The sequence below is a fragment of the Pleurodeles waltl genome, chromosome 2_1 (genome assembly GCF_031143425.1).
Source record: "Pleurodeles waltl isolate 20211129_DDA chromosome 2_1, aPleWal1.hap1.20221129, whole genome shotgun sequence".
In the NCBI taxonomy this organism is placed as follows: domain Eukaryota; kingdom Metazoa; phylum Chordata; class Amphibia; order Caudata; family Salamandridae; genus Pleurodeles; species Pleurodeles waltl.
In genome coordinates, this window is record NC_090438.1 from 99,537,317 (window position 1) to 99,564,300 (window position 26,984).

The 26,984-nt window shown below is 44.4% G+C and overlaps 1 protein-coding gene across 1 annotated transcript in view; it reads right to left on the reverse strand.

Moving 5' to 3' along the window:
• Positions 1–26,716, reverse strand: part of LOC138261644 (ras-like protein family member 11A-like) — a 216,740-nt gene extending 190,024 nt beyond the window's left edge. The window contains exon 1 of the mRNA XM_069210803.1: positions 26,320–26,716. Within this exon, the coding sequence (XP_069066904.1) occupies positions 26,320–26,467 (148 nt within the window). The 5' untranslated portion in view covers positions 26,468–26,716. The remainder of the gene's footprint in view (positions 1–26,319) is intronic.
• Positions 26,717–26,984: the final 268 nt, after the last annotated feature.

Sequence of the window (26,984 nt, forward strand, 5' to 3'; positions counted from 1 at the left end):
TTTGACTACAACTCGTGCATCTGCTCTGCAGAAACAGTCACTATTTTTAGGGTCGAGCCTGCGTCGCATGCGTTTGCGCATGCATTTCGCTAAGCGAGACGCTTTAGTTATTAAAAAGGGCTCGGAGCCCCGTCCACGTCACATCATTGTCTGTCATTGGCTTATGGGCTTGCCCGTTAGAATCTGCTTGATTTCATTAGTGGAAGGCATGCATACGTCATGCCTTTTCCGGTGGATAGCCCTCCTCGAGCGCATCGACCAAGTACAGAAAACATGCAAGGCTCGCTGTTTTCCGTCCGGCTCGTGGACTACTTTTTCTCTATTTTCCCAGCACGATCTCGCGTGGCAGAAGTTGAGCGCTTTACATAATATCGAACCTGTTACACAGTTAATTGCACTTTTTCCAGTTAGTACATAAATGCACTTTTGCCGATAGGTTTCATTACCAGTGAAAAGTTGGGTTCGGAGTTTACAACGCTATCAGCTCTAACACGAGCAAATGCGAGACCCGTTGCATTGCAAATGCTTGTTCACTTCTGTGGTCGCCCCAAAATAAACATGTGGAGGCCCCCATTCCATAGCCCGCAGTAATCCTGCAAATTTCATGTTTGCAAACAGTGGGAAGAAACACTAAAATATAGAGTTTTGTAGCTCTGGGTGTGTAAGAACGTGCAGTGTCCCCCCCCATGCATGGAGAGGTAGTAACGCCCTTTACGCTATCGGCATTCACAAGTGTGTTACATCCCCATACCCGGAAGGTAAAACATAGAAACGAAGTTTGTAGCATAGAGACAACAGGAAATAAAAACACGTATGCAAGTAATTCCTCAATATTCACATGAATAAGGGCTATCACAGTCTACATCAAGCTCTTGTAAAAGTAAACTACTGGAAAGCAATTTCTTGCTCAATGGATGCCCTGATGCTTTCATGCCTATGTGTATGAGGGGATTGGATCCCAACATTGGAACAGTGGGGTACTCCGATCCTGGAAAACATTCCAAAATTTAATATTAATACCCGTTTAAATGGAAAGGGCCAAGAACCCCAGTGTCTCAGGTGCAGCAGAGGAGAGGACACGTTCCTACACTCCCTCTGGGGTGCCCAGAGATGAATGAGTACTGGGGGAGCGTCATAAAGGTATTGGAAGAAGTAATGGAGGTGCTATCCCCAGGGCACTACATCTGGTGATACTGGGCATCCCCAATGACCGGGAAACAATTGCTGTTGTGTATGCTGGGCCTTGTGGTGGCAAGAAGGGACATGGCCAGGATGTGGAGGCGGGAACCCATCCCAACAAAGAGTATGTGGCGGGAGGGAACGAATAGATGCGTGGAGGCAGAGTGGTATATGTGAGCCGCAGACACCACAAAGATGTTTGGTAAGATCTGGAGGAGATGAAGAGTCTTTGTGTAATAGCCCCCTCCCTAGAGGGGGCGGGTGGACAGCAGACAATGAGGGCGAGAGACTTGTGGCGTCTCCATTATTTGGCATCATCACAGCGGGTAAACGGGAGGGGCGGAGAGATTCGATATGGAACCACTTATATCCTTAAATGCTGACCGTGTGTAAATTGTTCAGTGCCAAAAGAAAGGCCAATCACAATATTACAAAATATAATAATACCCCCAATCATAAATCTGCCTGAGTACTTGTGCAAAAGAAGGCAACTTACTTGTGGCATTACATGAATAGATCACATATTGTTTAAACGTCTAAGCACAATACGTTTGCTGCAGACAAAGACAAAATGAAAACATATACCATTCATGTCTTAAAAAAAATAAAAAATAAAAATACATTAAAGAATGGTAAACAAAGTAATAGTGACTTCACACTGCACCCACTCGTGAGGTGCTTTTAATAGGACTGAACAGTTTATTGCGAAACACCAATAATTTCTTTTATCAAGTCTTGGACGCAATAAGAACCCTATAGAGGAGGGATTAGGAACAAAGCCAACATTCCAGAAGCTGTTGTGGAGGAGGGTCTAGTTGTCTAACAAAGTATTTAGGTAAGGTCTATAAGGGACCACATAGAATCAGTGTGGCAACAATCTCTCAGTCTCGGATAAAGTTTCAGAGTGGGTCCATTCATTGGCTAAGTGGCACTGAGGTTCTCTTGTATGTGTCGATGTGTTTCAACCCATCAGTGCAAGGTTCAGGAAGCATCATCAGGAGAAGGATCCTACTGGATCTGTTACCAATACTTACATATAGTCAATGTAAGGACAGTAAAGGGGTGTCTCATAGGAACTGAGTGAAAACCATGCACCTGTTCATTTACACTTCAAGGGATATATCAAATTGGGCATTCTGCGGTCCCAGAATGAATGCTCAAATGAATTATCAAGCAATGCAGCAGAAGGAGGATTGCTTGCATATTCTTTGCTTATACTTGCATGTGCTCTGCTTTTTTTTTTTTTTTTTCTTTTTTTTTTTTTTTAAACATTGACATGATTCAGTCCACAGTAATAGTCAGTGTTCTGTGGTTCAAAATGACGCACCTGGAGAAAAATCAAGATCACACATGAGTAAGGACCAAAAGAGCAACTTCGTCCTGATAAATTCTGCTAAGAATCAACAATGAAGCTCCTTGGGGGAAAACACGTAGACAAAGGGCTGTTAGGGTTTGCCTTTTTATCAAAATGTATGCTGGCATAATTTGCATAATTCTAGGGTTGTACAAACACAAAGAGTTTTTGAGTCAATTTCCTCTTTTGTCAGGAGGCTGGGACAAAAACCAGTTAGAGAAATTGTTGACACATACAAAATTAAGTGTATTTCTGTGGCATGGTATGGAGCCAAAGTATGGGGGAAATAAAGGCTCTGGGCTATTGCAAAAGGTAGAAAACAAATTCATACAAAGAATCTTGGCGGTCCCGTAATCCATCCCTGCTTTTATGCGTTTATCAGAACTAGGGCTGGTTCGTTTGGGGGACAACATTTAATTGGATCCACTTTATTTGTGGCTTAGTGTCTGGGGCAATCTGGAAGTGCAACTGTCCAGGGATGTTTTGGGGCACTGTCTTTCTCTTGACCATGCGCTGGATATGCCATGGTTAAATTCTGTTAAGAAGGAACTCACTGACTTCGGATTCCCAAAACTGTTCAGTAATCTGATGAGCAGGGAGGTACAGGCCGTTCCTGACATGAAAGAAGCCTTTTGGAGAAGGCAAAGTAGACTTCACCAGGTGGAGTTGAATAAGCTCTCGGCCAGTCTCAACAATAACTTAATCAGGCGTTAGGGCCTGAGGCCTACCGCTCCTGGTTCCATAAGGGAAATGTGAGGTTTTACTTAACTTGACCCCATTTTAACTCACTGCACTTCGTAGTGGCTTTCCCTAGGAATATAGCATGGGCTTCTCATTACCATGCTGCCCGCGTAATAATGTTGCACAACAGAGTGCATTGAACTTTATTGTATTTTGCACCCCGTTTGCCTATGCCAGGAAACGCTTTCTGACCCCCATTTTTCAATCTTTTAAAACAAATTCTCATAAGGAGGCCTTTGCGTGACTGCAACAACTAGAAAATCTGGAGATATGTGCTGCTGTGGGAAATTTTGTCAACCTCGCCTTGAAAATAACAAATAGATATTCTGCAGCCTAACTCTCCGCATTTTGTCTGCCAAAATGGGTCCTGTAGATTAGTGGACCTTTGTGCGGTATCCCCGCTGTACCTTAGATATGCTATGCTCACGATTGCTCTGTTTTTATTCTTGGTAATGTATTTGTTTTACATATTTTTATGGAATGTTTTATTAATTTTACTATTAGAAGTGATGTTATTGACTGAATGTTTTCTGTCTGTGCACATTCATGGCCGGAGGGCCGAATAAAGATTATTGACTGACATCATAAATTGACGTATTGGGGATGGGAGGAGGGTGCGGTGTGAAGCAATGATGGTGCAGAAGCTTAAGAGGTCTGCCTTATTGCCGATGATTTTCCAACTTTTGCTGGATCCTATATTTTTGCTGGCTTCTGAGCTCTGTGCACAGCTGCTATCCAGTAGCAAATTGCCTAAGCTCCTCGTTTTAACATAGACAAATAAGTCCCTAGTATATGGTACAGGATGTACCAAGGGCCTCAGTTAAATGTCACTAGTGGCCTGCAGCACCCTCCTGTGCCATCCACCACAGTGGCAGGGCAAACATGACTTCAGGCCTATTACTGTAGCCTGACTGTAGCAGTGCAAAACATGCATTCCGACCACCCCCATGTAGGCTTTGTAACCCATAAGGCAGGATGCATGGTATTTAAAAGTAGGACAGGTAGAAATTTAAAGTCAGCATGTCCTTACAGTGAGTAGCCCCAAAATGATATTCTCACTGTAGGAAGGCTTGCTGGCCCATAGAGAAACACTGGCAAGCATTATTAAATACAAATACTCTACCTCATCAAAAGGATCTGCTAGAGAAATAATTAAATCACTACATTAGTTATTAAGAATCCAATTCAATGGCAAAATCGGATTTTTAATACATATCAACGAAAAGTAGATTTTTAGAAGTTACTATTTACCTGCCTGTTTGATCTGTTAATTAACACAAGTCTCTGTCTGCTCCCAATTAGTGAATTACCTAAAGTAGGTTCATACAGATGTGAAAGACCTCCCATGAGCAAACAATAGGCTGACTTGAATGGGCAGAGATGATGCCCCTGAAGTCCGCAGAATATAAAGTGCGGGCGCTGCAAGTATCCTGTTTGACACTAGTGTCACACTCTGCTAGACATGTCTGCTTGGTTTACATACAACTCCTGGGCCACACGAGAAAAGGGGTGAACAAGATGCAAAGACAGGCAATCAAGATCACACGAGTCAGGACCAAAAGAGCAACTTCATACTGATAAATTCTGCTAAAAATAAACAACGAAGCTATTTGGGGGGAAATACATAGACAAAGGGTGAACAAAGATATTTCTTCATTTAAGGTTGTGCTTAAGGTTTTACATCTGCGAGAATCTGAACAAAAGTAATGGCTTTGTTGTTTTGAAGACGCAGTATGATTTATTCAGCTTTATTCAAGATTTAAAAAAAACAGGTTACTTAAACTGCAACAATATCCAAGATCAAATAATAAAATGATATGCAGAATGATGTCCATTTCACCCTCAGGAAAGTAGCTATCATTGGTGCAGGGGCATCAGAGTCCAGGGGCTTTAGGACTCACACAATGCCTGCCTTCCACTACCCCACTAGCGGAAAGAGCAGTCTAATTTTCCTTTCTTGCTTTGGGGTCTTTGAATCCTTGTGCAACCACTCATGAGCGCACAGGTATTTTGACCTCTTCAACATGCGATCTGAATAATAACACAAATATCGAATCTCACCAGCAGGCCGCACTGCAGGAATTGTGACCAGGTCAAAGTGGGATAATAATGTCATCAAATAAAGGCTAGTGGTCATCCACCCTCCTCTGCTCACACCTACCTCAGGCCAGGTATATTTTTCTTCCTAGAGGAGATCAGTGGAGGCTAATCTAGGGTGTATGAATTACTTTTTGAGCCTCACCTACCAGGCAGTACAAGCTGTCCGGTTGCAAAGACCTACTCTGACCTTATAGTTAGCCCACTTATTATCATTGGTTGACTTTACTGTCACTCATGTGCGTGCTTCTTATTCAATGACTTGCCTTACTCATCTTGTGTTTGTTCTCCCCCCCTCCCCCTCTGGAGCATAGCCTCTTCACTATCTTTTTGCTTGGCTGACTTGTATCCTTCCACTGTTCACTTTTAGGGAACTACTTTATTATTTTTGGTTAAGTGTTCCATGTGAGTGCATAGACCCTCTCTCATGTGGTTCTCCCCTCACTCCAGAGTGCAATGTTGTTCTCTCCCTTCAGCACTCCCCCCCCACCCTCCATGTTGCTCTCTTCCTCGTGTGCTGTTCACTCACACGCTTCTCCACCCACCCATATGTTCTCTCCAACATGTCATCCCTCCCCGTGTTATTCCCTCCCTAGTCCTTTATTTTGTGCTTTCGCCCCCCCCCCCCAAAAAAACATTTACCGATCCAAGTGGCCCCCAAAGATGAATGATGTCTGTGTCAGGCATGAGCATGCGTAGAAACAGAAAGACTGGACCAGCAACAGTGGTCACATCATGCCACTAGTTATATGAATTGCGTTTATTCACCATTTTAGTTTTCTTTCTTAGCTTGACATTTTTTAGATGGTGGTTTGAACAAGTTTTAAATAACATGAGAGAATGCCACCACTCATTTATTTGTTCTTTAGTCTGTACAGTTAGTTTCAGGACAAATGTCAGAACGCAATGTCCTTGTTTTATCATGCTCGTCGGAGACAGTTCTTTCTCTCCAGACTTAGGGCCCAATTTAGATTTTGGCAGACGGGGTACGCCGTCACGACGGTGATGGATATTATGTCCACTGAAGTATGAATCCCATTATTTCCTATGGAATTTATATTTCGGAGGACCAGATATCCATCACCGTTGTGACGTAGTAACCCGTCCGTCTAAATCTAATTCAGGCCCCAAGTATGCTGCTTCTCTAGCAGAATAAGATAAGGCCGGCGTTTAATTATGCAAACCGTGCCTGCATTGAAGTCGGTGAGAGGCACTTCTCAGCATGCCCGATAATTCCAGCGTGGAGAGCTGTGAATGAAATGCAGCCCGGCAGGCCCAGACATTCATCCTAAGAAGGAAGATAGCTGCACAGCAGAGATGTGTGCAGACTTGCACACAGGCGACATGCATTTGTTAATGCACGAGTCTGGCTTTCTGAGACATTACGCCAAGGTATGGGGTTAAATCATTCTATCTAAAGTCTGGCTGAAGGCTCTCACCACTGTAGGACTCCTAGTGCTAGGTAGGAGGAACCTGGTTTGCAAAACTATATGGTTGAATTATTTGTGTTTTTCACCATTCTTATAATATTGATGTGTTTCATCTAACAATCGCAGTTCATGTTTTCTTTACAAGAATTAGATCTTTTCAAACAGCATTTAAAAATGTACTTTTGGGTCTTCTCTTTAAAGAACATGGTCATTCCAAACCGACAAACGAAAGTGTTCAACCTTCTTCCACAAATTCCTCGGGAATCAGAGTGGTCATGTTTGAGGTTACTGACAGCATCTACAACTCTGGAAGTTTAGGAGGTTAGATGTGGTACAGTGAGCCAGCCAGACAAACATTTACTCATAATATAGGAAAACTTTGTCGCTATATTATGAAGGTTTGTTGACCTAATACACAGTTCTACTGGACTAGTAGAACACAACTTCACCCCCATCTCCCCAGATGTTGTGCAGCATTGGAAAAAGTATTTAGCTGTTTGCCAGTGCTGCACAGCAGTGACAAAGCCAATAGATCTAAAAGGTGAGACATATACTGGCTTTGGGGAGGGGTGAAATCACAGGACTGCCAAAGGCCAGAAGAAAGCCAACAATAGATTTTGCAAAGAACATTGCAGCATTTAAGGTGCCTTCAACCACCCACCTTGATCCTGGCTGAAAGCAATGGTTGCAGTGGGTAGAAGGCAGTGCTCGAGCCAGGCTCAGCTCTTGGGCCCATGTGAATGGCAATGCAAAACAGAGGGGTGACAAGCATCCCAGGCACTGCCACTTTTCCCTCCCAAATTAAATTTTTGAAACACAAAAACAAATTGCTTCACTTCTTGCGTTTTGTTTCAAAGAACCTTACGTTCATAATGCAACACAAGACACATGTCAGTCTGCAGCTGATCATCACTTTACATGCATCTTACAGGTGTCCTTTGACAGGAGAGAGAAACCCCCTAGGAACCTACAAGAGTCTTTTTTGCTCTGATAATGTTTGTGGTTACTTTCGTTGAGCAGTTAAGCCTCTCCTAAAATCATTCTGTTTGCCAAATCAGGGGAAGACAGTAATATTAACATCACAACCGTTGGCAAAGCCAGTAGGCCTTGCCTTTTAGCCTTATTGGCTTTTCCAGTGCCCTTTTGGGATGCTGTACAGCAGAAGCAACATTTTTTTTTTTTTAACCAATACTTCTAAGCATCGGAAAATGGCAAAAAAATTGTAATGACATCTATCAATGACTGCAGCATAATTTCATAGATGTGTGTGTCATCATATATGCTAGTGGCTACTAAATAATACAGATGGCAATTCATTTTTTTTTATTTTTTTTTTTTTATTTATCAACCTGAGATGGATTGTTAAACTTAAAAAAAAACACACACACAGAAATAAAAAAAACAATAAAAAAAAAAAAAAAACACAATAGTACTGCTCTTCAAAGAAGAGGGGCTCGCAGAAATTTTCCACCCGGCCCTACCAAAAATATACACAATGTGTTGGGGGTGTGAGGACGGAGAAGAACCACAGGGGTAGGGGCGGGGCACTGGGAGGAGAAAGTGGCGGGAGAAGCAAAGTAAATATAAAATAAAAATAAAGCAGGGATTGGGTGCGAGGAGGAGCTGCACTCGAGGGAGAAAGTGACAAGGAAGTGGGAGAAGCACAGAAAGAAAAGACTGGAAAAAGCAGACACTTTAGTGTAGTGCTTACCCAAAAAGTAAAAAAAAAAAGTAAAAAAAAAAAAAAAAAAAAAAAAAAAAGAGAAGAAGAAGAAGGAGCAGTTTCTTAAAGACGAGCAGTGGAAGGATTAAGGCAATCAGAAGGATGGCAAAGAGGGTATGCTGCGGGGGTGGGACAAACAAGATGGACAAGGAAAGCCATAGAATAAGAATCAAGCAAATTAGAGAGCGACAGTAAAGCTGGCCAATGGTAAGCAACATGCTGTGTTGTATAGTAGTAGTAAAACACAAGTTTGTAAGTTAATTAAAACCATAAAACTTTCCTTCCACATAAACATTTAACAGAACAATTTTAGTGCAAGAAGGCAATTACAGTTCTTTAGCTTAGGGTGAAATGGTTAGTGAAATTTCCTTCCACATAAAGATTTTAAGAAAAGAACGTACTAGTACTATAAGGCATTAATAATGGGCCAACAGAACAATCTTATTGTGGGTAAGATAAATACAGCGCCAAATAAAATCCTGTGTTTAAAATGAAATGCTATATGAAATTTCCTTCCACAAAGAAATTCAAAGAGAACAGTAACAGACCAATGAGGCATTGGTAAAAATAGGACAAAGTGGGAAGAGACCTATCAATTTTATTTATCCCTACTTAAGTCTGATTGTTGATACCGGACTTTATTACGACACAAGCTAAACAACCCAGTGGAAGACCTAGGAGCCTTCCCTTCTTTAAGATGTTCAAAACGGGTTATAGGGATTTCGCTATCGTTTCCGCCCTCCCTCTGTCTTGGTTATTTCGAGAGGCTGTGGTTTTAAGAGTGAAACTTTCCAAAAATTGAACACGCCTAATGTTCAATATTGTATTTCGAGGGTTAAAAGCTGCAATTAGTGCTTGTCTGCAGGGTCTAATTCTTAAACCGTTAAATTATTTTTTCAGTAAGAGTCTCCTTTCGGCCGCCAAGGCTGGACAAATGCAGACCACATGCATCAAGTTTTCATCTGCTAGATGACAGAGACGGCACTCCTGGGAGCCTACTTGCCGCTCCTTCTTCCATTTTGGCGTGAGGTCTAAAGTAGGGACTTCACCCAGCCTAAGTCTGAGAAAGGATGGCTTGATTTTCCGTGAGTAGGAGCCAGCCATAAGTGGTGATTCTTTAAACATTTTGTAGGAGTTAAGGATCAACCAACTATGCTCCCTTTTGGTCAATGAGATCTTATCTTCTAGCAAGCTCTGTAATTTACTCGCTTTATTCACTGCTTTATTGAAAATGGGGATGGGTAGAGACCGGTTCCATACCTCATCTAAGTTCAAAAGACTCTTACTTTCTTCTAGATATCTTATGTAGTTGGAGTTCCCTCTTTCTAGGATAATTTCCTGCCAGACTAGATTGGCTAAAGACCCTTTTGAAGCGCGGCTCAATTTGTAGCAGCATTTAATATATGCCGCCGGTCGGGCTAACGACTGTTTGACCAGCATGAATTCCAGTCTGACCTGGGCTGGCGATGCACGCCCAGGTAGCCGAAAAATGCGCTTATAGGTTTTTATCAGAAGCTTATCCAGAAGACCTACTTCCACCCCCCTCTTTATTTCGGTCCCATAGGTGATAGTTGGAAGTAGCTTCACTCTCATTACAGCTGTTAATGGGTTCAGAGCATGACCACAGATTGAATTTGCTAGCTTGCAAAAGGCGTAAGTAAGGGCCTGCGTCTTGTTTTTTATTGCTTCTTTTTGTGACGTGTAATTACCTCTAGCATCCACCACCAGTCCTAGGTATCTGTATGATGTTACTTCCTCTAGGGTTTTCCTATTCATATGCCATTTACCTTGGGTGGTTGGCCTGCGGTTTAAGGTAATCATTTTAGATTTTTTATGATTAATTTCTAAATCTTTAGAACCCGAGTATTCTTCTACTGCCTTTAACAATTTCTGCATGCCTATTCTGGTATTACTGATTAGTAGTAGGTCATCTGCATATAGTAGGTTGGATACTTGTTGACCGCCCAGTGAGGGAGAGTGGGATGAGTGACCATTTAACTTGGTGGGGAGATCTGCTATGTATAGGTTGAAGAGTGTTGGGGCCAATACACAGCCTTGCTTCACCCCCACTGTTGTTTTGACTGCCCTGGATAGGTGAGAGCCTTTCCCCAATTAACCTTCACCCAAGTATCAGAGTATATCATTTTGATGGCATTTAAAATAGAATGTGGCAGCCCCCACTGTAGTAATTTGGCCCACAATTTGCCGCGGGAGACACAGTCAAAAGCAGCTTTAAAGTCAACAAAACATAAATAGGTTGGAGTCCCCTTTGCTTTTGCTCTGTTTATGATCAAGCTTAGCCCCATAAGATTTGTTAATGTTCCTTGGTGAACCCGGTTTGATTAAAGGGTAGAATATTGTTATCTGTAATCCAGGCTTCTAGATGTTTGAGCACACAGCAGGAAAAGTACTTGAGGTAAACGTCTAAAAGAGCGATTAGTCTGTAGTTGCTTGGGGAGAGCAAGCACCCACCCTTATATATGGGGTGGATTATTGAGCCTTTCCAGGATGCCGGGACGTTGCCTGTTGTGATCACGTCATTAAACATTGCTGCCAGGAAATTGGCCCATCTTTCCGTTTCTTGTTTAAATAGTGCTTGCGGTAGGCCATTGGGGCCAGGGGCGCAGTCCATTCGTGACTTTCCAATGATTTTTAATAGTTCTGGTGCCGTAAATTTCAAAGGGTCAGGGATGTTGGGATCCCAGCTAATCATATGCGACTGAATTTGAGGGCCTTCTTCGATGGTCAGTTCTTTTAGATGGGACTTTAAATGGGATACCCATACTTCCTCTGTTATGTTTGCGTTATTGCCTGCTTTTGCACCATGGTCTATTGTATTGATGATTTTCCAAAATCTTTTGGAATCAGATGTTTTGGTAGCAAAATGTAGTTTGGCCCACAAGACCTCCTGTTGGCCTTTTTTAAAGGTCCATAGATCCCTTTTATACAATTTCCTTTGCTCTCTCAGGGCGGTCAATATTGATCCATTATCTGGGCACTTACGCAGTGACCTTAGTAATTTCCCTACAGCTGCTTTCCTTTTGCGCACTGGCAGCGGTAAAAGTGAACTTTGGCGGTGATTCAATTGCGCTCCCTTTCTCGTGTTACTTAAGGAATTTTTTTTATGAGATCGAGGGCAAAGTTCTCCCAAACTGTTGTCAGCTTTGCCCCACTTGTGGTAATTGATTCTAGCTTTCGTAGGGCCTCTTCTGCCTGACTTTCAATGGTGTCTGAGGACCATTTGAGTCGCTTTAGATTTTCAGTGCCTAGTGTCCCGTTTAGGGCTGCCACTTTCTCCGGTTTTTGTGGTGATGCACAGATCCCAAATACCTGTGGCTTATGGTCGCTTTCCGTGCGGTCCATGATGGTAAAGGTGTTTACTAACTTATATAAAGCAGGAGACACCAAAGTGTAGTCTAGATAGGAGACCGATTTCCCGGAGAATCTTGTCCATGCCGGTGGGATATCGGGGCACTTCCGTCCGTTTAGCGCGAAGAGGCCTACTAATTCACAGGTGCGAATGAAACTCTCCCCTATTTTGTCTTTCCTGAGTTTTTTTGGGAGGGTTTGGCTGGGCATTCTTGCCACTGTTTGGATGTGGTCCTCACTGGGGTTGTGGAATAAGCCGAGATTGAATTCGCCCGATTATAACCAGAATGCTGATTTGACTGTACATTTTATCCTTAATAGTGGAGATAAAAATGTGTTTGCTTCAATTTTTTTATTTTTTGGATTGATGTATGTGTTGACCAGAATCAATGGCTCTTGTGTGTTTTTCCCCCAAACGTCTAGCTGGAGAAATTGGAAAGGTTGGTCTTCCTCCTTATGCTCAGAGATTTTTACCAAAAGGCTGGTGCTAACGTAAATGGCAAGGCCTCCCTTTGGCCTGCCGGGCCTATTTGTTTTCGTTGCTGGGTTAAGATATTCCATGAATCCGATTATCGGTATTGATTCCATTGCCCAGGATTCCTGTATGAGTAAGATGTCGAAGGTGCTGAAAAAATTTATTACTGCAGGATCCTCCAGTTTTGACCGTAGGCCACCGACGTTCCAGGAGCAAATGGATAATATGCCGTGTGCAGGTTTGATCCTTACCAATTCAATTGTTGCCCATCGGTCTTGGGGGTAAAACCGTTGCTACCCATTCCCTTTCTGGATACTTTTGTTGACCCAAGACCACTCTTTTCCTCCCTTCTTCTCTCCATACTTGGACTGTCAGCGGGTGTTTAGGTGGATTCTCCTCACTGCACCTTTCTTCAATGGGTCTGCTGGCCTGATGTACTCCTTTCAGAACCTACCATATGCCTTTCGGAGTTCCCAGGTATTGTGAGGCTAGTAACGGAGTTGGATAGCGGTCTCCTTTGTAGGTGGTTACCTCAATGCCCCAGGCTTTCAATAGGTCCTTTCTTTTCATGATCCGCTTTGGGATATCTGGTGCCGAGAAGATGGTGAGTGTTGGATCCGTGTGTTGGTTGCCTCTTACTTGAATACATTTTATAGCTGCGAGGTCCTCCGAGGCTACAAACTGAAGATCCAGTAAAGCTTTTATGATTCTTAAGATAGAAAAGCGATTAAGAACATCTGTGGGGGACCTGGAGGTGAATTCTGGAATCCAGAGTAACTGGAGGGTATTCGTGTCTGCTATAAGTGACTGATTTTGCTCTATGTGCCGGTCTTGCTCCTTATAGCCATCTTCCCTCTGACTAATTGCAGACTTGCTGCCCACATTGACCAGTGTTAGTTGGGGGGTCAGCGCAGGCGTAATGGGTTTTGGTTTTGTGCTCTGCTGGCCCCTTGTGGGGCTAGGTCTTAAGTTCCTTATAGTGCCAATTGCTTCGGGTGGTCTCAGGGGGGACTTTGTTGAGTGGGTAATGTCTGCTGAGGCGGGGAGTGTTATCCCATCTACTATTGTGTTAGAGCTTGTACTTATGTGGGTAGTAATGTCTCTATTGTACCCTCTATTTGACGTCGCCTGGTCTTTAGGTGGATCCTTTGATGAGTTGAGTTGATGAGGTTGGGCGGACTTCCTTCCCTTCCTTGCCCGCTTTTGTTCTCTTTTTGAGAGGGTCCGGGTTGTGAGAAACTCAGGGTTCCCGGGCTTATTGATGGACTGCAGCGGAGGATGATTCACCATGGGTTCCATACGAGCACTTGCTAGTTGGCGGCTGTCAGCCAATATTCTCTCCTCACTTATAATTGATGAAGCGGGTGCCAGGGAGGAAAGGGGCTGCTGCTCTTTTTGTTTCTGCTCCCTCGGAGTAGATTTTAGCATGGTGGCGAGTGGTTTAGTACATGTATGTTCATCCTTCCGGGTGGAGCGGATTTCTTGAAGTATTCCCTCTAAGATTTGCGGTGTTGTATATGGATTTAACTGGTGTATTTACTGTAATGATTTACAGTATGAAACCAATACAGTCAAAGTGTTTTGGGAGTTAAAGGGCAGAGAAAAAGGTGATATTGATCCACTGTGCAATATGCAATTGAGAAACCGGAGCTGAATCACCAGCTTCTCCACGTGTGATATTGGACCAGTGCTTGAAATGGAAAAATTGAAGTGCAGGTTCTTGTTTCTGAGAAGTGCTGATACTCTCCAATAAAAAGTAGTACGTTTTTCTGCAGAAGTGCAGGTACTCTCCCTCTCAAAATGAAAAAGTGCTGGTACTCAGTACCGGACAGTACTGGCCCATTTAAAGCACCAATCACTCTGCTTCATTTTCCTTGAATGACCAGTTTTGGAAGGACAATCAAAGAATTTGGCCCATGAAGACCGCTCTACAAGAAAACCTTTGAATTCTAAATCTAAATCTAAATCTAAAGGTTTTCTTCATATTTTTACAGGGCGTTTCTTTAACAGTTTACGGGGCAATTCTTTCAATGGCTTCACTGGTGTTTGGCTCTTGCTGGTAAGCCAGGCCACCCGCTAGGCAAGCTCCACGAATTGGCTAGCTTGCCTACCTCTAAGCAAATGTCGACTCCCTAACCTAGCCCCCCTGAATCTTGAAGAATGCAGTCATAAGACGACAGACAGTTCTTTCCGGAAAGATCTCCTAGCAATGATTAGCCCAGTCCCCCAGTTGTCCTCTCCTTTCAAGCTTTTCATAGAAGCATGTGAACTATTACCACGTTTTGAGTCTAGGTCTGATGCAGTTTTTCCTATGGTGCTGGAACTCTGGTTTTTATTAACGGGATCCATCATTCATTTTCTGATCTTGTATTATTTCCACTTCAGAGCTTACAATCATCTCAGATTTGCTAATGGTTCCATCCTTCCAAGGATGACATTTGATTGAGGACCCCCCCCACACACCTCTTAGCAAATCTGATTTTTCTGAGGCTTGGTGGTGAGGTAGACTCCATCGGTCCATGTATGCTTTTAAAAGTCCATTTCTTGAGCTGCCTCAGGAACAATTGGAATTGTTGGTTATCAGGCTCCCAAGTGATGTGATTCCTGGCCTCCGGACACACATGCTATATTTTATTTGTGCTGATTATTGAACCCACATTCCCACTTCTAACTTATGTTCCATTTTTAGGCCAGGATTCAAAGTGCAGCGGCCTGACATCCATTAGTTGCCAACTCTCCAATAACTACAAAGAGTGGGCTTTGGCTCCGCCCCACAGGATTATCACCTCATGCCACTGGCTGTTTGGTCAATCACTCCAACTGCTAAGGAGCAACTGCAATGCTTGAGGGAGTATTTTACATTTCAAAAGTACACTGAGTCATCACACATTATATTCTTAAGCTCATATGGAAATTGCATACGAAATTGTGTGTGGGACCCCTTTTCTCAGCCCTCGTTAGACGAATCACCCTCAAAGTTTCCAGGAAGGAGCTCAGAAAAAAACAGCACTTTGATGTTTGGTATTTATACACTACCACTATTAATAAATGCCTCTCAATGTAGTGAGTGATATAATGTGATGTTCCAAAGGAAAGTGCTTCCGCCTGTTAAAGAAATACACATTTTTTAATTTTGAAAAGGCGTTTTGAAAGTGTTATTAGCTGTTTCCCGAAGATTTCCAAGTGAGGCTCAGGTCGTGCACGGGCTCTTAGAGCCAAGCCACACCCTCGGGTCGGCTCAGGCTCGGTTCTCTCTGTTAATTTATTGGCTCGCCCACAACTTTCAGCAAGTATTGCTACTGCTCTCAGAAACGCAGAATCTGGATGCCAACAGCCTTCTTTTTAAGGTTTTATTTCCAAGGCACAGAGCTGTGGCACAGTCTATGCCTAGTCTTGGAGACTGGTTTGGGCGCAGAATGTCTAGAACAATGGTCCCCAAACTGTGATCCAGGGACCTCTGGGGGTCCACGAAGCCTCCTCAGGGGGTCCGCAACAGTTTAGAAAATTAAATATCAACAGATTAGGTCTCCAGCTTTCAATAAAAAACTCAGAGGTGGTCCCCGGATTACAATAATGATTCTTTGGGGGGGGGTCGCAGAAATGATAAACTGGGGGTCCACAGAAGTCAAAAGGTTGGGAACCACTGGTCTAGAACATTTATCTCTCCCAAGACTACATTACACAAATAATGAGGTTGTTTGAAGAAAGAGGAATAATACTGATTATATAAAGAAAGCCTGCAGCAACATTAATGAGTGTTATGGCATACTGTCACCGGGGGATTTCAAAGTAAATACAATAGGATGTCAGGACCCCAGGCACAGATTATGCTCCTCTTTCTTGCAACTCAACAACAGCCAATAACAAAGTAACTACACAAAATTGGCAAAGCCGATAGGTCTCGCCTATGCAAGTGCCATTGGCTTTGCCAATGTGTTTCATCCAGGTTGTACACCAGCGCAGCCGCTGTTCAGCATGGCTAAAAGCTGTAGCAGAAAGGAGAGTTGCGTGGAGTGTCCTAAAGTGGAATGGCAAACGGTAAAGTGTTGTGGAGTGGCAAGGAGTGTTGTGTGTTGAAGTGGCATAGTATGGATTCACGTGGCACAGAGTACAGTAGACTGCATTGATGTAGAGTGTTGCAAAGTACAGTATAGTGACAGTATAGTAGCATAAAGGTCAGTGGCACTGAATTCAGCAGCATACAATGCAGCATTGTAGAATTCAGTGGCATGGATTAGGGTGGTACATATTAAAGTGCCATCAAATGGTGCAGAGTACAGTATAGTGAAGTAGTAGTGCATTGTAGGGGCGTAGAGAGCAGTATCATACAGTGGAGTAGCATAGAGTGGAAAAGTGCAGAGTGGAGTGGCGTAGAGTTCAGTGGCAAAGAGTGCGGTGTTGATAAGTAGGGAGTAGTGGTGTAGACAGTGCACTGGTGCAGAATGGTACAGGGTAGAGTATAGAGGCGAGCGTTGTAAGAGGCTGGACTGGCTTGTAGTGAGTACCTAGGGGTACTTGCACCTTGCACCAGGCCCAGTTATCCCTTATTAGTGTATAGGGTGTCTAGCAGCTTAGGCTGATAGATAATGGTAGCTTAGCAGAGCAGCTTAGGCTGAACTAGGAGACGAGTGAAGCTCCTACAGTACCACTTAGTGTCATATGCACAATATCATAAGAAAACACAATACACAGTTATACTAAAAATAAAGGTACTTTATTTTTATGACAATATGCCAAAGTATCTCAGAGTGTACCCTCAGTGAGAGGATAGGAAATATACACAAGATATATATATACACAATACCAGAAATATGCAGTATAGTCTTAGAAAACAGTGCAAACAATGTATAGTTACAATAGGATGCAATGGGGACACATAGGGATAGGGGCAACACAAACCATATACTCCAAAAGTGGAATGCGAACCACGAATGGACCCCAAACCTATGTGACCTTGTAGAGGGTCGCTGGGACTATTAGAAAATAGTGAGGGTTAGAAAAATAGCCCACTCCAAGACCCTGAAAAGTGAGTGCAAAGTGCACTAAAGTTCCCCAAAGGACAAAGAAGTCGTGATAGGGGAATAAGGCAGGAAAGACACAAACCAACAATGCAACAACGATGGATTTCCAATCTGGGGTACCTGTGGAACAAGGGGACCAAGTCCAAAAGTCACAAGAAAGTCGGAGATGGGCAGATGCCCAGGAAATGCCAGCTGCGGGTGCAAAGAAGCTTCGACTGGACTGAAGAAGCTGCGGTTTCTGCAGGAACGCAAAGGGCTAGAGACTTCCCCTTTGGAGGACGGATCCCTCTCGCCTTGTAGAGTCGTGCAGAAGTGTTTTCCCGCCGAAAGAACGCCAACAAGCCTTGCTAGCTGCAAATCGTGCGGTTAGCGTTTTTGGACGCTGCTGCGGCCCAGGAGGGACCAGGAGGTCGCAAATTGGACCAGGGGGTAGAGGGGACGTCGAGCAAGACAAGGAGCCCTCTTAGCAGCAGGTAGCACCCGGAGAAGTGCCAGAAACAGGCACTACGAGGATGCGTGAAACGGTGCTCACCCGAAGATACACAAAGGAGTCCCACGTCGCCGGAGACCAACTTAGAAAGTCGTGCAATGCAGGTTAGAGTGCCGTGGACCCAGGCTTGGCTGTGCACGAAGGATTTCCGCCGGAAATGCACAGGGGCCGGGGTAGCTGCAAAAGTTGCGGTTCCCAGCAATGCAGTCTAGCGAGGTGAGGCAAGGACTTACCTCCACCAAACTTGGACTGAAGAGTCACTAGACTGTGGGAGTCACTTGGACAGAGTTGCTGGATTCGAGGGACCTCGCTCGTCGTGCTGAGAGGAGACCCAAGGGACCGGTAATGCAGCTTTTTGGTGCCTGCGGTTGCAGGGGGACGATTCCGTCGACCCACAGGAGATTTCTTTGGAGCTTCTAGTGCAGAGAGGAGGCAGACTACCCCCACAGCATGCACCACCAGGAAAACAGTCGAGAAGGCGGCAGGATCAGCATTACAGAGTTGCAGTAGTCGTCTTAGCTACTATGTTGCAGTTTTGCAGGCTTCCAGCGCGGTCAGCAGTCGATTCCTTGGCAGAAGGTGAAGAGAGAGATGCAGAGGAACTCGGATGAGCTCTTGCATTCGTTATCTGAAGTTTCCCCAGAGACAGAGACCCTAAATAGCCAGAAAAGAGGGTTTGGCTACCTAGGAGAGAGGATAGGCTAGCAACACCTGAAGGAGCCTATCAGGAGGAGTCTCTGACGTCACCTGGTGGCACTGGCCACTCAGAGCAGTCCAGTGTGCCAGCAGCACCTCTGTTTCCAAGATGGCAGAGGTCTGGAGCACACTGGAGGAGCTCTGGACAACTCCCAGGGGAGGTGCAGGTCAGGGGAGTGGTCACTCCCCTTTCCTTTGTCCAGTTTCGCGCCAGAGCAGGGCTAAGGGGTCCCCTGAACCGGTGTAGACTGGCTTATGCAGAATTGGGCACATCTGTGCCCAAGAAAGCATTTCCAGAGGCTGGGGGAGGCTACTCCTCCCCTGCCTTCACACCATTTTCCAAAGGGAGAGGGTGTAACACCCTTTCTCAGAGGAAGTTCTTTGTTCTGCCATCCTGGGCCAGGCCTGGCTGGACCCCAGGAGGGCAGATGCCTGTCTGAGGGGTTGGCAGCAGCAGCAGCTGCAGTGAAACCCCAGGAAAGGCAGTTTGGCAGTACCAAGGTCTGTGCTACAGACCACTGGGATCATGGGATTGTGCCAACTATGCCAGGATGGCATAGAGGGGGCAATTCCATGATCATAGACATGTTACATGGCCATATTCGGAGTTACCATTGTGAAGCTACATATAGGTAGTGACCTATATGTAGTGCACGCGTGTAATGGTGTCCCCGCACTCACAAAGTCCGGGGAATTGGCCCTGAACAATGTGGGGGCACCTTGGCTAGTGTCAGGGTGCACTCACACTAAGTAACTTTGCACCTAACCTTTACCAGGTAAAGGTTAGACATATAGGTGACTTATAAGTTACTTAAGTGCAGTGTAAAATGGCTGTGAAATAACGTGGACGTTATTTCACACAGGCTGCAGTGGCAGGCCTGTGTAAGAATTGTCATAGCTCCCTATGGGTATCAAAAGAAATGCTGCAGCCCATAGGGATCTCCTGGAACCCCAATACCCTGGGTACCTCAGTACCATATACTAGGGGATTATAAGGGTGTTCCAGTAAGCCAATGTAAATTGGTAAAATTGGTCACTAGCCTGTTAGTGGCAATTTGGAAAGAAATGAGAGAGCATAACCACTGAGGTTCTGGATAGCAGAGCCTCAGTGAGACAGTTAGGCACCACACAGGGAACACATACATATAGGCCACAAACTTATGAGCACTGGGGTCCTGGCTAGCAGGGTCCCAGTGACACATAACAAACATACTGAAAACATAGGGTTTTCACTATGAGCACTGGGCCCTGGCTTGCAGGATCCCAGTGAGACAGTGAAAACACCTTGACATACACTCACAAACAGGCCAAAAGTGGGGGTAACAAGGCTAGAAAGAGGCTACTTTCTCACAAGCGTGAAGTAACAGAGTGCAGTGGCGCAGAGTGGACTGGTGCCGAGTAGAGTGGAGTATTCATGGTGTGGTAGCACACTGCCATTACAAACAACACATTTTCAAATGAAATAGCCATTACATTTGTACACACACACACACACAGTTTTACTAAGACTATGCACTGCACAGACAAAAATGTGTAGAAATTGCATCACCAAGTTTAATGATTTGTTTTGATCATTTTCAAGTATTTGTTTCAAACAGACTTCAGTAATAATTAAAAAAAATGTGCTTCACTTATGTTTCTAATTCTGATTTGTTCTGAAATACTTACATAATTCATTTAAATATTCTGGAGTGATAGAAAAGGGCTCTTTCCTATCCCCACTCCAGCAAGATTGTCACATAAATCCTCTCACTTTGAAGTCAGAGAAAGAAAAGTAAACAAGCACCCTCGGAAGACAACACCTGACATTCGACCTCGGCCTTTGAAAACACAGCAAATGTGACAAGATAAGAACAAGATTTAAAGGCCTGTTTACAAAAGCGAGTTTCTGGAAAAAAACAGTTAACATGGTTTAAGCAACAGGAGGAACAGACTGAACCTGGAGAGCCTAAAGCAAATAAAACCAGCAATTAAGAAGCCAGAATATGTGAGTTACAAACCCTATGGTAATCAATAGGCGGAATCCATTCCTAGGTCCCCTTTCTGAAAGTCCCCAAGATGTCTTTAGCAAACCAGAAAGCTGCACTGTCTAGTAGGCTGTGACCATCTCCTTTCCGTCAATCACAATGGACAAAAGGCCTTAAAACTGACAGATACCATCTTTATTGCCCCTCTGTTTGCTGCTCATGCAGTCAGATAAGAATCTCTCAGTTTTGATTGCTTGTGCCATTTGTACTTTCACTGTTTTCTTGTTGTTTGCTGCCAATAGTTCTGGTATTGAAGTCTACCATTTTATGCTGTTCTTTCATGTAGGAATTGAATTGTCGTGTATTTGATTTCAGCCTTACTTGGTTGAGCACAGCGTGATGAGCTCTTCAAGATCTTGCTGCGCAGTAAGGACAGGGAGTTGGCAGTAGGTTCCCGCTGATTCAGTGCTGCTGAGGGAAGGGGTTTTTGGGTGGTAAGGTGTTTTTAGGGTTAGAGTGGGTATGGGCTTTTGGGTGGTAAGGTGTTTTTAGGGTGGGTATAGGTTATTGGGTGGTAAGGGTTTTTAAGGTGGGTATGAGTTTTTGGGTGGTAAGGGTTTTTCGGGTCTAGGGTGATTTTATTTTTATATATACATACATACATACACACACACACACACATACCTATATACACATACACACACTATACTTACCACTTAAAGTTTTACCACGCATATGCTCTTACAAAACATCCTTCTATAACGAAATTCTTCTTGTAAAGGCAGGCATGGTAAAGGTATATTTGTAGTACATTTGTTTTATTGTAATTGAGCGCGTGGTTGTGTCGTGGTCATTGTAATGACCACGGGGTGACTGCATGAGTGGTAATGGCATGCGTGGGTCCGTCATACAACCCTTTTACTGTTCTTCCATTAATATTGAAACATAGCTGGAGACAGTGCAGAACCTTCATCCGCGGGCCCCTATGAGCCACAGTCACCACCTCCACTTTCTCAGCCCCAGGGCCCCATGCTCAATCTTCAGCTAAAAAGAGCACAGGCCAGGCAGTGAGGTTTCAGGAAGAAGGGACTGTGTCAGTGAAAATGCCTAAGGGGAGGCAAGGGCTTAGCAAAGTAATTTACTGCCTGAGCTTTCCACGCAGGGATAATTGGAATCATTGCTACTGAAAAGGTGCTGTTCGTGATGGAGGACAATTGTGGATACTGGAGAGGAAATGATTACTCACAATGGGTCATCCTGGCGCTTCATCCACTAAAACTGCACCAGAAAAAGGGAAACAGAGCTACTGAGTATGCAGCCAGGTCTTAAGCTTCCTTCTGAAGTTTAGTTCAGAAAAAGAGCCATATATTCAGTTGAAGTTTGTCCCATAGTGCAGATGCTTAAAAACAAAACAAAAAACACTGAAAGAACTGCCTCCAAGTCTGGCATTTCTGATGCGAGCAATAGTAGCTAGCCTTTCGTGGTCAGAGCCAAGATTCCAGGTGGAGGGATGAGGATGGAGAGCGCGCGCAGGGACTCGTACGGGTAGAGAGGTACATAGGCCTTCTCTCGTGGAAAGCTATATACATCAGGCCAATTCATAATGGGTTTTTTTATTTTTCAAAATGTGCTTTTGCATGCATGTATACACTGATTACAGGTCTTTTCAGAAACATCAGTTGAGTTTATTTCGGTGAACATTATTTGGCATTTATATTTTTACACTGTCGAAAAATTACTTAAGATGCTTTTAATTCGTTGACCGCTCACCACCCCTAAACACCATTCATGCCTGCCGCCTAAAAACCCCTTCACCATGCCTGAACTACAACCATCCCTGGCCCCTGAACTTCACTCTTCCCTGAACTCTAAAAGCCCTTTCTACCTACAAACTCCACAGATCCCTGAACCATAAAACCCCTCACCACCACTAAACTCCACCCATTCCTTCACCCTAAAAATCTGCCTATGTACTCCACCCATCCCTAACCCTTAAACCCTCATCACCTCTAAACTTAACCCACCCCGACCAATTAAAAAAAAAAAAAAAAAAAAAACCCTCACCATCCTTAAACTCCAACCATCCCTGAACCCTAAAAACCCCTCAGCCCTAAAATATCACCTATCCCTGTACCCAAAAAACACCTTATTACCCCTAAACTTCACCCATGTTGAATGTCATTTTAGATTTCTCCCCAATGTATTTTTCCTTTAATTTTCCTTAAAATTGTTTTTCCATGATTTCCATTAATTCACGTACACATACAAAAAAGGGGAGCACCACGCTGGAAGGGGGGTTTGCAGGGAGGAACCCGATTTGGTGGCATTGCCCAAAGGATATATCTCCTTTGTAGTGATGTATGCAACTCTGAGTGAAGAGCCTGCTTTAGAATAAGAGGTCTAGAGAGCTGGTTAGCGAAGGTGTACCAAAGTTCTCATAGATGCCGGCAGTCTTTTCATGAAAGAAGGTGGCTAAGCTACTATAGACCTCGGAGGAGGAGGAATGGTCTGATTGGCAGCTTTAGGATCCAAATAAGAAATTTACCACTGAGAAGGTCTCTTTGGGAGACTTGGCAACGGCATCTGTTTTGGCTGCCGAATAAAAGCATGAGCGGATGGTAAAGTGATAGGTTTTCAGCGGCTTTGTAAGCGACATTGACCGCGTCGTCCTGTGTGGCTCTCTAGGTACTTGTGTCTTTCAATGTTGTTTCAGGAGACGAAGATTGACACTACACACACAAAACGTGATGGGAGGAATGCCGCAATGCGCCTAACCACCAGCCATCGCTCTGGGGTAGTGGAGTGGCCTGGTGAGCAGAAGAACAATGGATTGGGATGCTACCCTGAGCGACTGGCAGTGGGTATACACATTGTAACCATTCCTCCCATCACCTTTGGTGTGTTTCATGAAGATTAACGCACCACGGGATGGAAGGTCTAGTTCTGTGGAAGTGGTAAGGTGTATTTGGGACAATACCTTCAGGGAGATTTGAATCCAGGTGTGAAGAGCTCCACAGAGACTAAGGGGTCCTTCTGGAGGTGGGTAAGGGAGCACGTTCTAGTGCCCTTGTGAGACACGTGGCTTGGATATTGGAGCAGATTCTTTTGGCAGTTGGATGGGTTGAATGTCCTTAGTAGGAGACTGAACTACAAGGTGAAAGGGTACGACAGTGAAGCGACAATAACAAGGAAACAGTAGGCTGCAGACAGTATTAAAATAAGTAAAAATCGGACTAAGACTATGGCCTGCAGAATGAGTGGTAGACTATACTTACACAAAAAAAAAAAAAAAGTCTAGTGTCTCCATCTGAATCCTTAGATTGCAGGTCTTCATAAGGTAATTTCAATCTCCCAAGATGGTAAAAGATGTGCACCTTAGAATGGGAGGGGTCAGAGCTCCACCTGGGTTGCTACTGAAGCTGGCTTTGGGGCCAGGCGGAGGACAGATAAAAGCACCCAAAAAGGAGAAGGTAAATTATATGTTGGTATCCTAGCGTGATGACAGGGCTTTAAATCCTGGGCCAATGAGAACTGCTGCCTTCCCATCTCATGCTAGATATTGGCTTTGCGATGGTTGTTTACATAACTGGTTAGTGCGAAAATGAAAAAGGGAACTGTGTCCTTTACCTGCTGGAGCTATGTGGACTCCGGCATCACTGCATTACCTGCACCATGATGGATTGCTACTTCCTGGAGCCCAGCAGCCTGGTGGTAATGAATAACCCTTGGCTGTCCTAGCACTCTGAGCAGCCACGGCCTAGTTAGGCATCAGTGACCCCTGTCAAGGGCACTGGGTCCCAGTGCGGTATTAAAACTGATGCTGCATTTCCTGGCATAATATTAGTCACACTATTTCAGGCACTGATGGAGCTAGAGAACAACTATTGGCCTGGTCCGTACCTGGCGTTCATTTTTTTTCAGAGACACTGATTCGCTGGTGCAGAGAAAGGACTTCTTTGTGGTGTGGTAGAATGTTAAGTATTGGGATTTTTCAAGAGTTCCTCTTTCGGATTTCTTGTAAAACCTATAGCTTTTAGTCAATATAGTTGGAAAGGTATGCAATATTGGTTAATAAAAAGATATGCCCCCCCCCCCAAAAAAAAAAAAAACATTTAAATTCAAATTAGAAGACTTGAATTGCTTGTCACACATATTACATAAAATTCGGATTAGTAGGAGTTTATTTCCAAGGCTGATATTTTGATTCCCAGAATAGACTTGAAAGGGGGTTGGTTATAATCTGGGACACAGAAACCTGATCATAGCAGAGGGTTTCCTGAGACCCGAGGATCTAGGAACACAGACAGCTTTATTGTTGAATTAAACAAACACGTTCGGCCTCCACCTCTGTATTTCATCTAAAATAAAGTCGGGGACACTTTTGAAAACTTTCAAAGTCGAGTCACAAAAGCAAGACAATCAAAACAGTTGCGATTCGCCAAGAAACACAGTCAGCCCCGCACACACCACAACAAAGTAGGGTACATAAATTATTAAAAAGAGAGCCTGGGTCCTAGCAAATATTTAACGTGGACTTTAACCTCCTGCCAAGAGCCTGGTAAGTTTAATTGATGTTTTCTTAGGCATTTCACGCATATTTAATATTCTGTACGGGTTTCGCTAAAACAGAAAGATGTAACCATGACAAAACTTGAATTAAGGCAAATTCTCCGGGTCTCCTAGTGAGCAGCTCTTGGAATACAAAGGGCCTGCGCTGCATGTCTGAGCAGTCGCCCGGTACTAGCAGGGATGTCAGAAAGTACAGCAGCCAAGCAGAAGAGCTCTGGAATCTGACTTTCAAAAACAAAGTCAAGTCAGCTGGAGGCCCCGGGGCACCTGCGAGCTTAGACACTGACAAATTGGAAACTCTCAGTTTCATATCTACTATAATTCTAGGGATAGTCGAGTTTCAAAGAACTCATTTTTGAGAAGCAAAAAAAGAAGCAGAGGCACTTCGAAACAAAGTGATTTGCACACGATCACATAATCTGTGCAAGCAAATGAAATGTGGATGATTATATATATATATATTCTGTCTTTAAAGGTAGACATCTTGCAAAAACATACCCTCCTCTGTCTCTACACCCAAGGAATATCCCACACTCCTGTAGTATAAATATCAAATAGTTTGGAAAGAAGATAGTCTGAACAAGAAGCTGCTATGTGACTCCGTGTCTTGTCCGATACCTTCGGCCAGGGTCAATTTAAAAAATAATATATCTAATTTCACTTTGAAGCCACATCACATGCAGTTAGCTTGCCATTAAACAGTAACACTAAAGCAGCATAATTTCAATCTGTGAACTGAGTTGAAGTCTCGGTAAGCACAGGTGTCGTTTGGCACCTTGCAACAGGCCCTAGCCGCGATCACTTACAGCTTTTTAATTGGCTGCACTTAGCATTCTGGGACTTGTAGTTTCATGCATAACAAGCCTTGTGTGACAAAGTCGCCACATGCAGCCGCGTGCTCAGTAGCCCGTTAACACAGTAATAACAGTCCCAACAGCATCAAATTAACCATTCTCAAGAAACATCAAAGGAAACAGAAAGAAGCGCTATACGAATAACAATGATAAACAGAAAAGATGCGCGTCAAGTCAACCGGTTCCAGTCCAGGAAGGAGGCAGCTTCTTCCAGCCCTGAAGTCTCACCCATCAGCACCCTGGACCTTGTAGTTTCACTTTTCTCGTGGTAAGCAGAGACCCAAAAACCCTTGTGCATACTGATGCATGGAAACACACAATAACGAGGATGCGCGTTATCGCTCCGGGCCTCACCTGTCTTGCCAACTCCGCTGCCCCCCAGCACGACAATCTTGATAACCTTGTTGGGCACGCAGTCCGGGGGCGGGTACTCCGGTATGGGAACCAGCAGAAAGTTATTCGAGTGCTGGGACATGATGGCATCCCTGTGTGTCAGGCGCATCCCGCAAGCACTGCCTGGGAGGCGATCCGGTCCATAGCAGGGGGTTCCCCCGTTCTCCTTCCCTGGAGCTCCCGGGAACGCGCGCCTGGGAGGGTCCCTCCTTCTCTCCCCCCCTGAAGAAGCACAGAGCGGTCCTCCCGCCAACTGGGGAAGTTGTCTCCTCGGGAACAGAGAGGATTGCGCGTCTGGAGGGAGCCTGCAGTGGGACTCGGAGCCAGCAGCCCTCGGCCAATCAGAAGCCGCCAGGGGGCTCCTGGGATTGATTCATGGGCTTGGGATGGCTCGGATTTCCATATTTATACTTTGCAGCTGTATCTTTCCCTGACAAGCTCGAGCACACCTCGGCTCCTGCACAGGCACACACAGTCCCCTCACAAGGAGTTCACGTTGTCCCTTTTCAGGCTCACACACAGAAGCTCACTTTGCCCCGGGCCAGACACACAAACTCCTTTCACTCAGAGGTCACGTTGTCCCGTGTCAAGTGGAAGCAGTTCTTCCTGTCCTGTGTTGTTTCTTT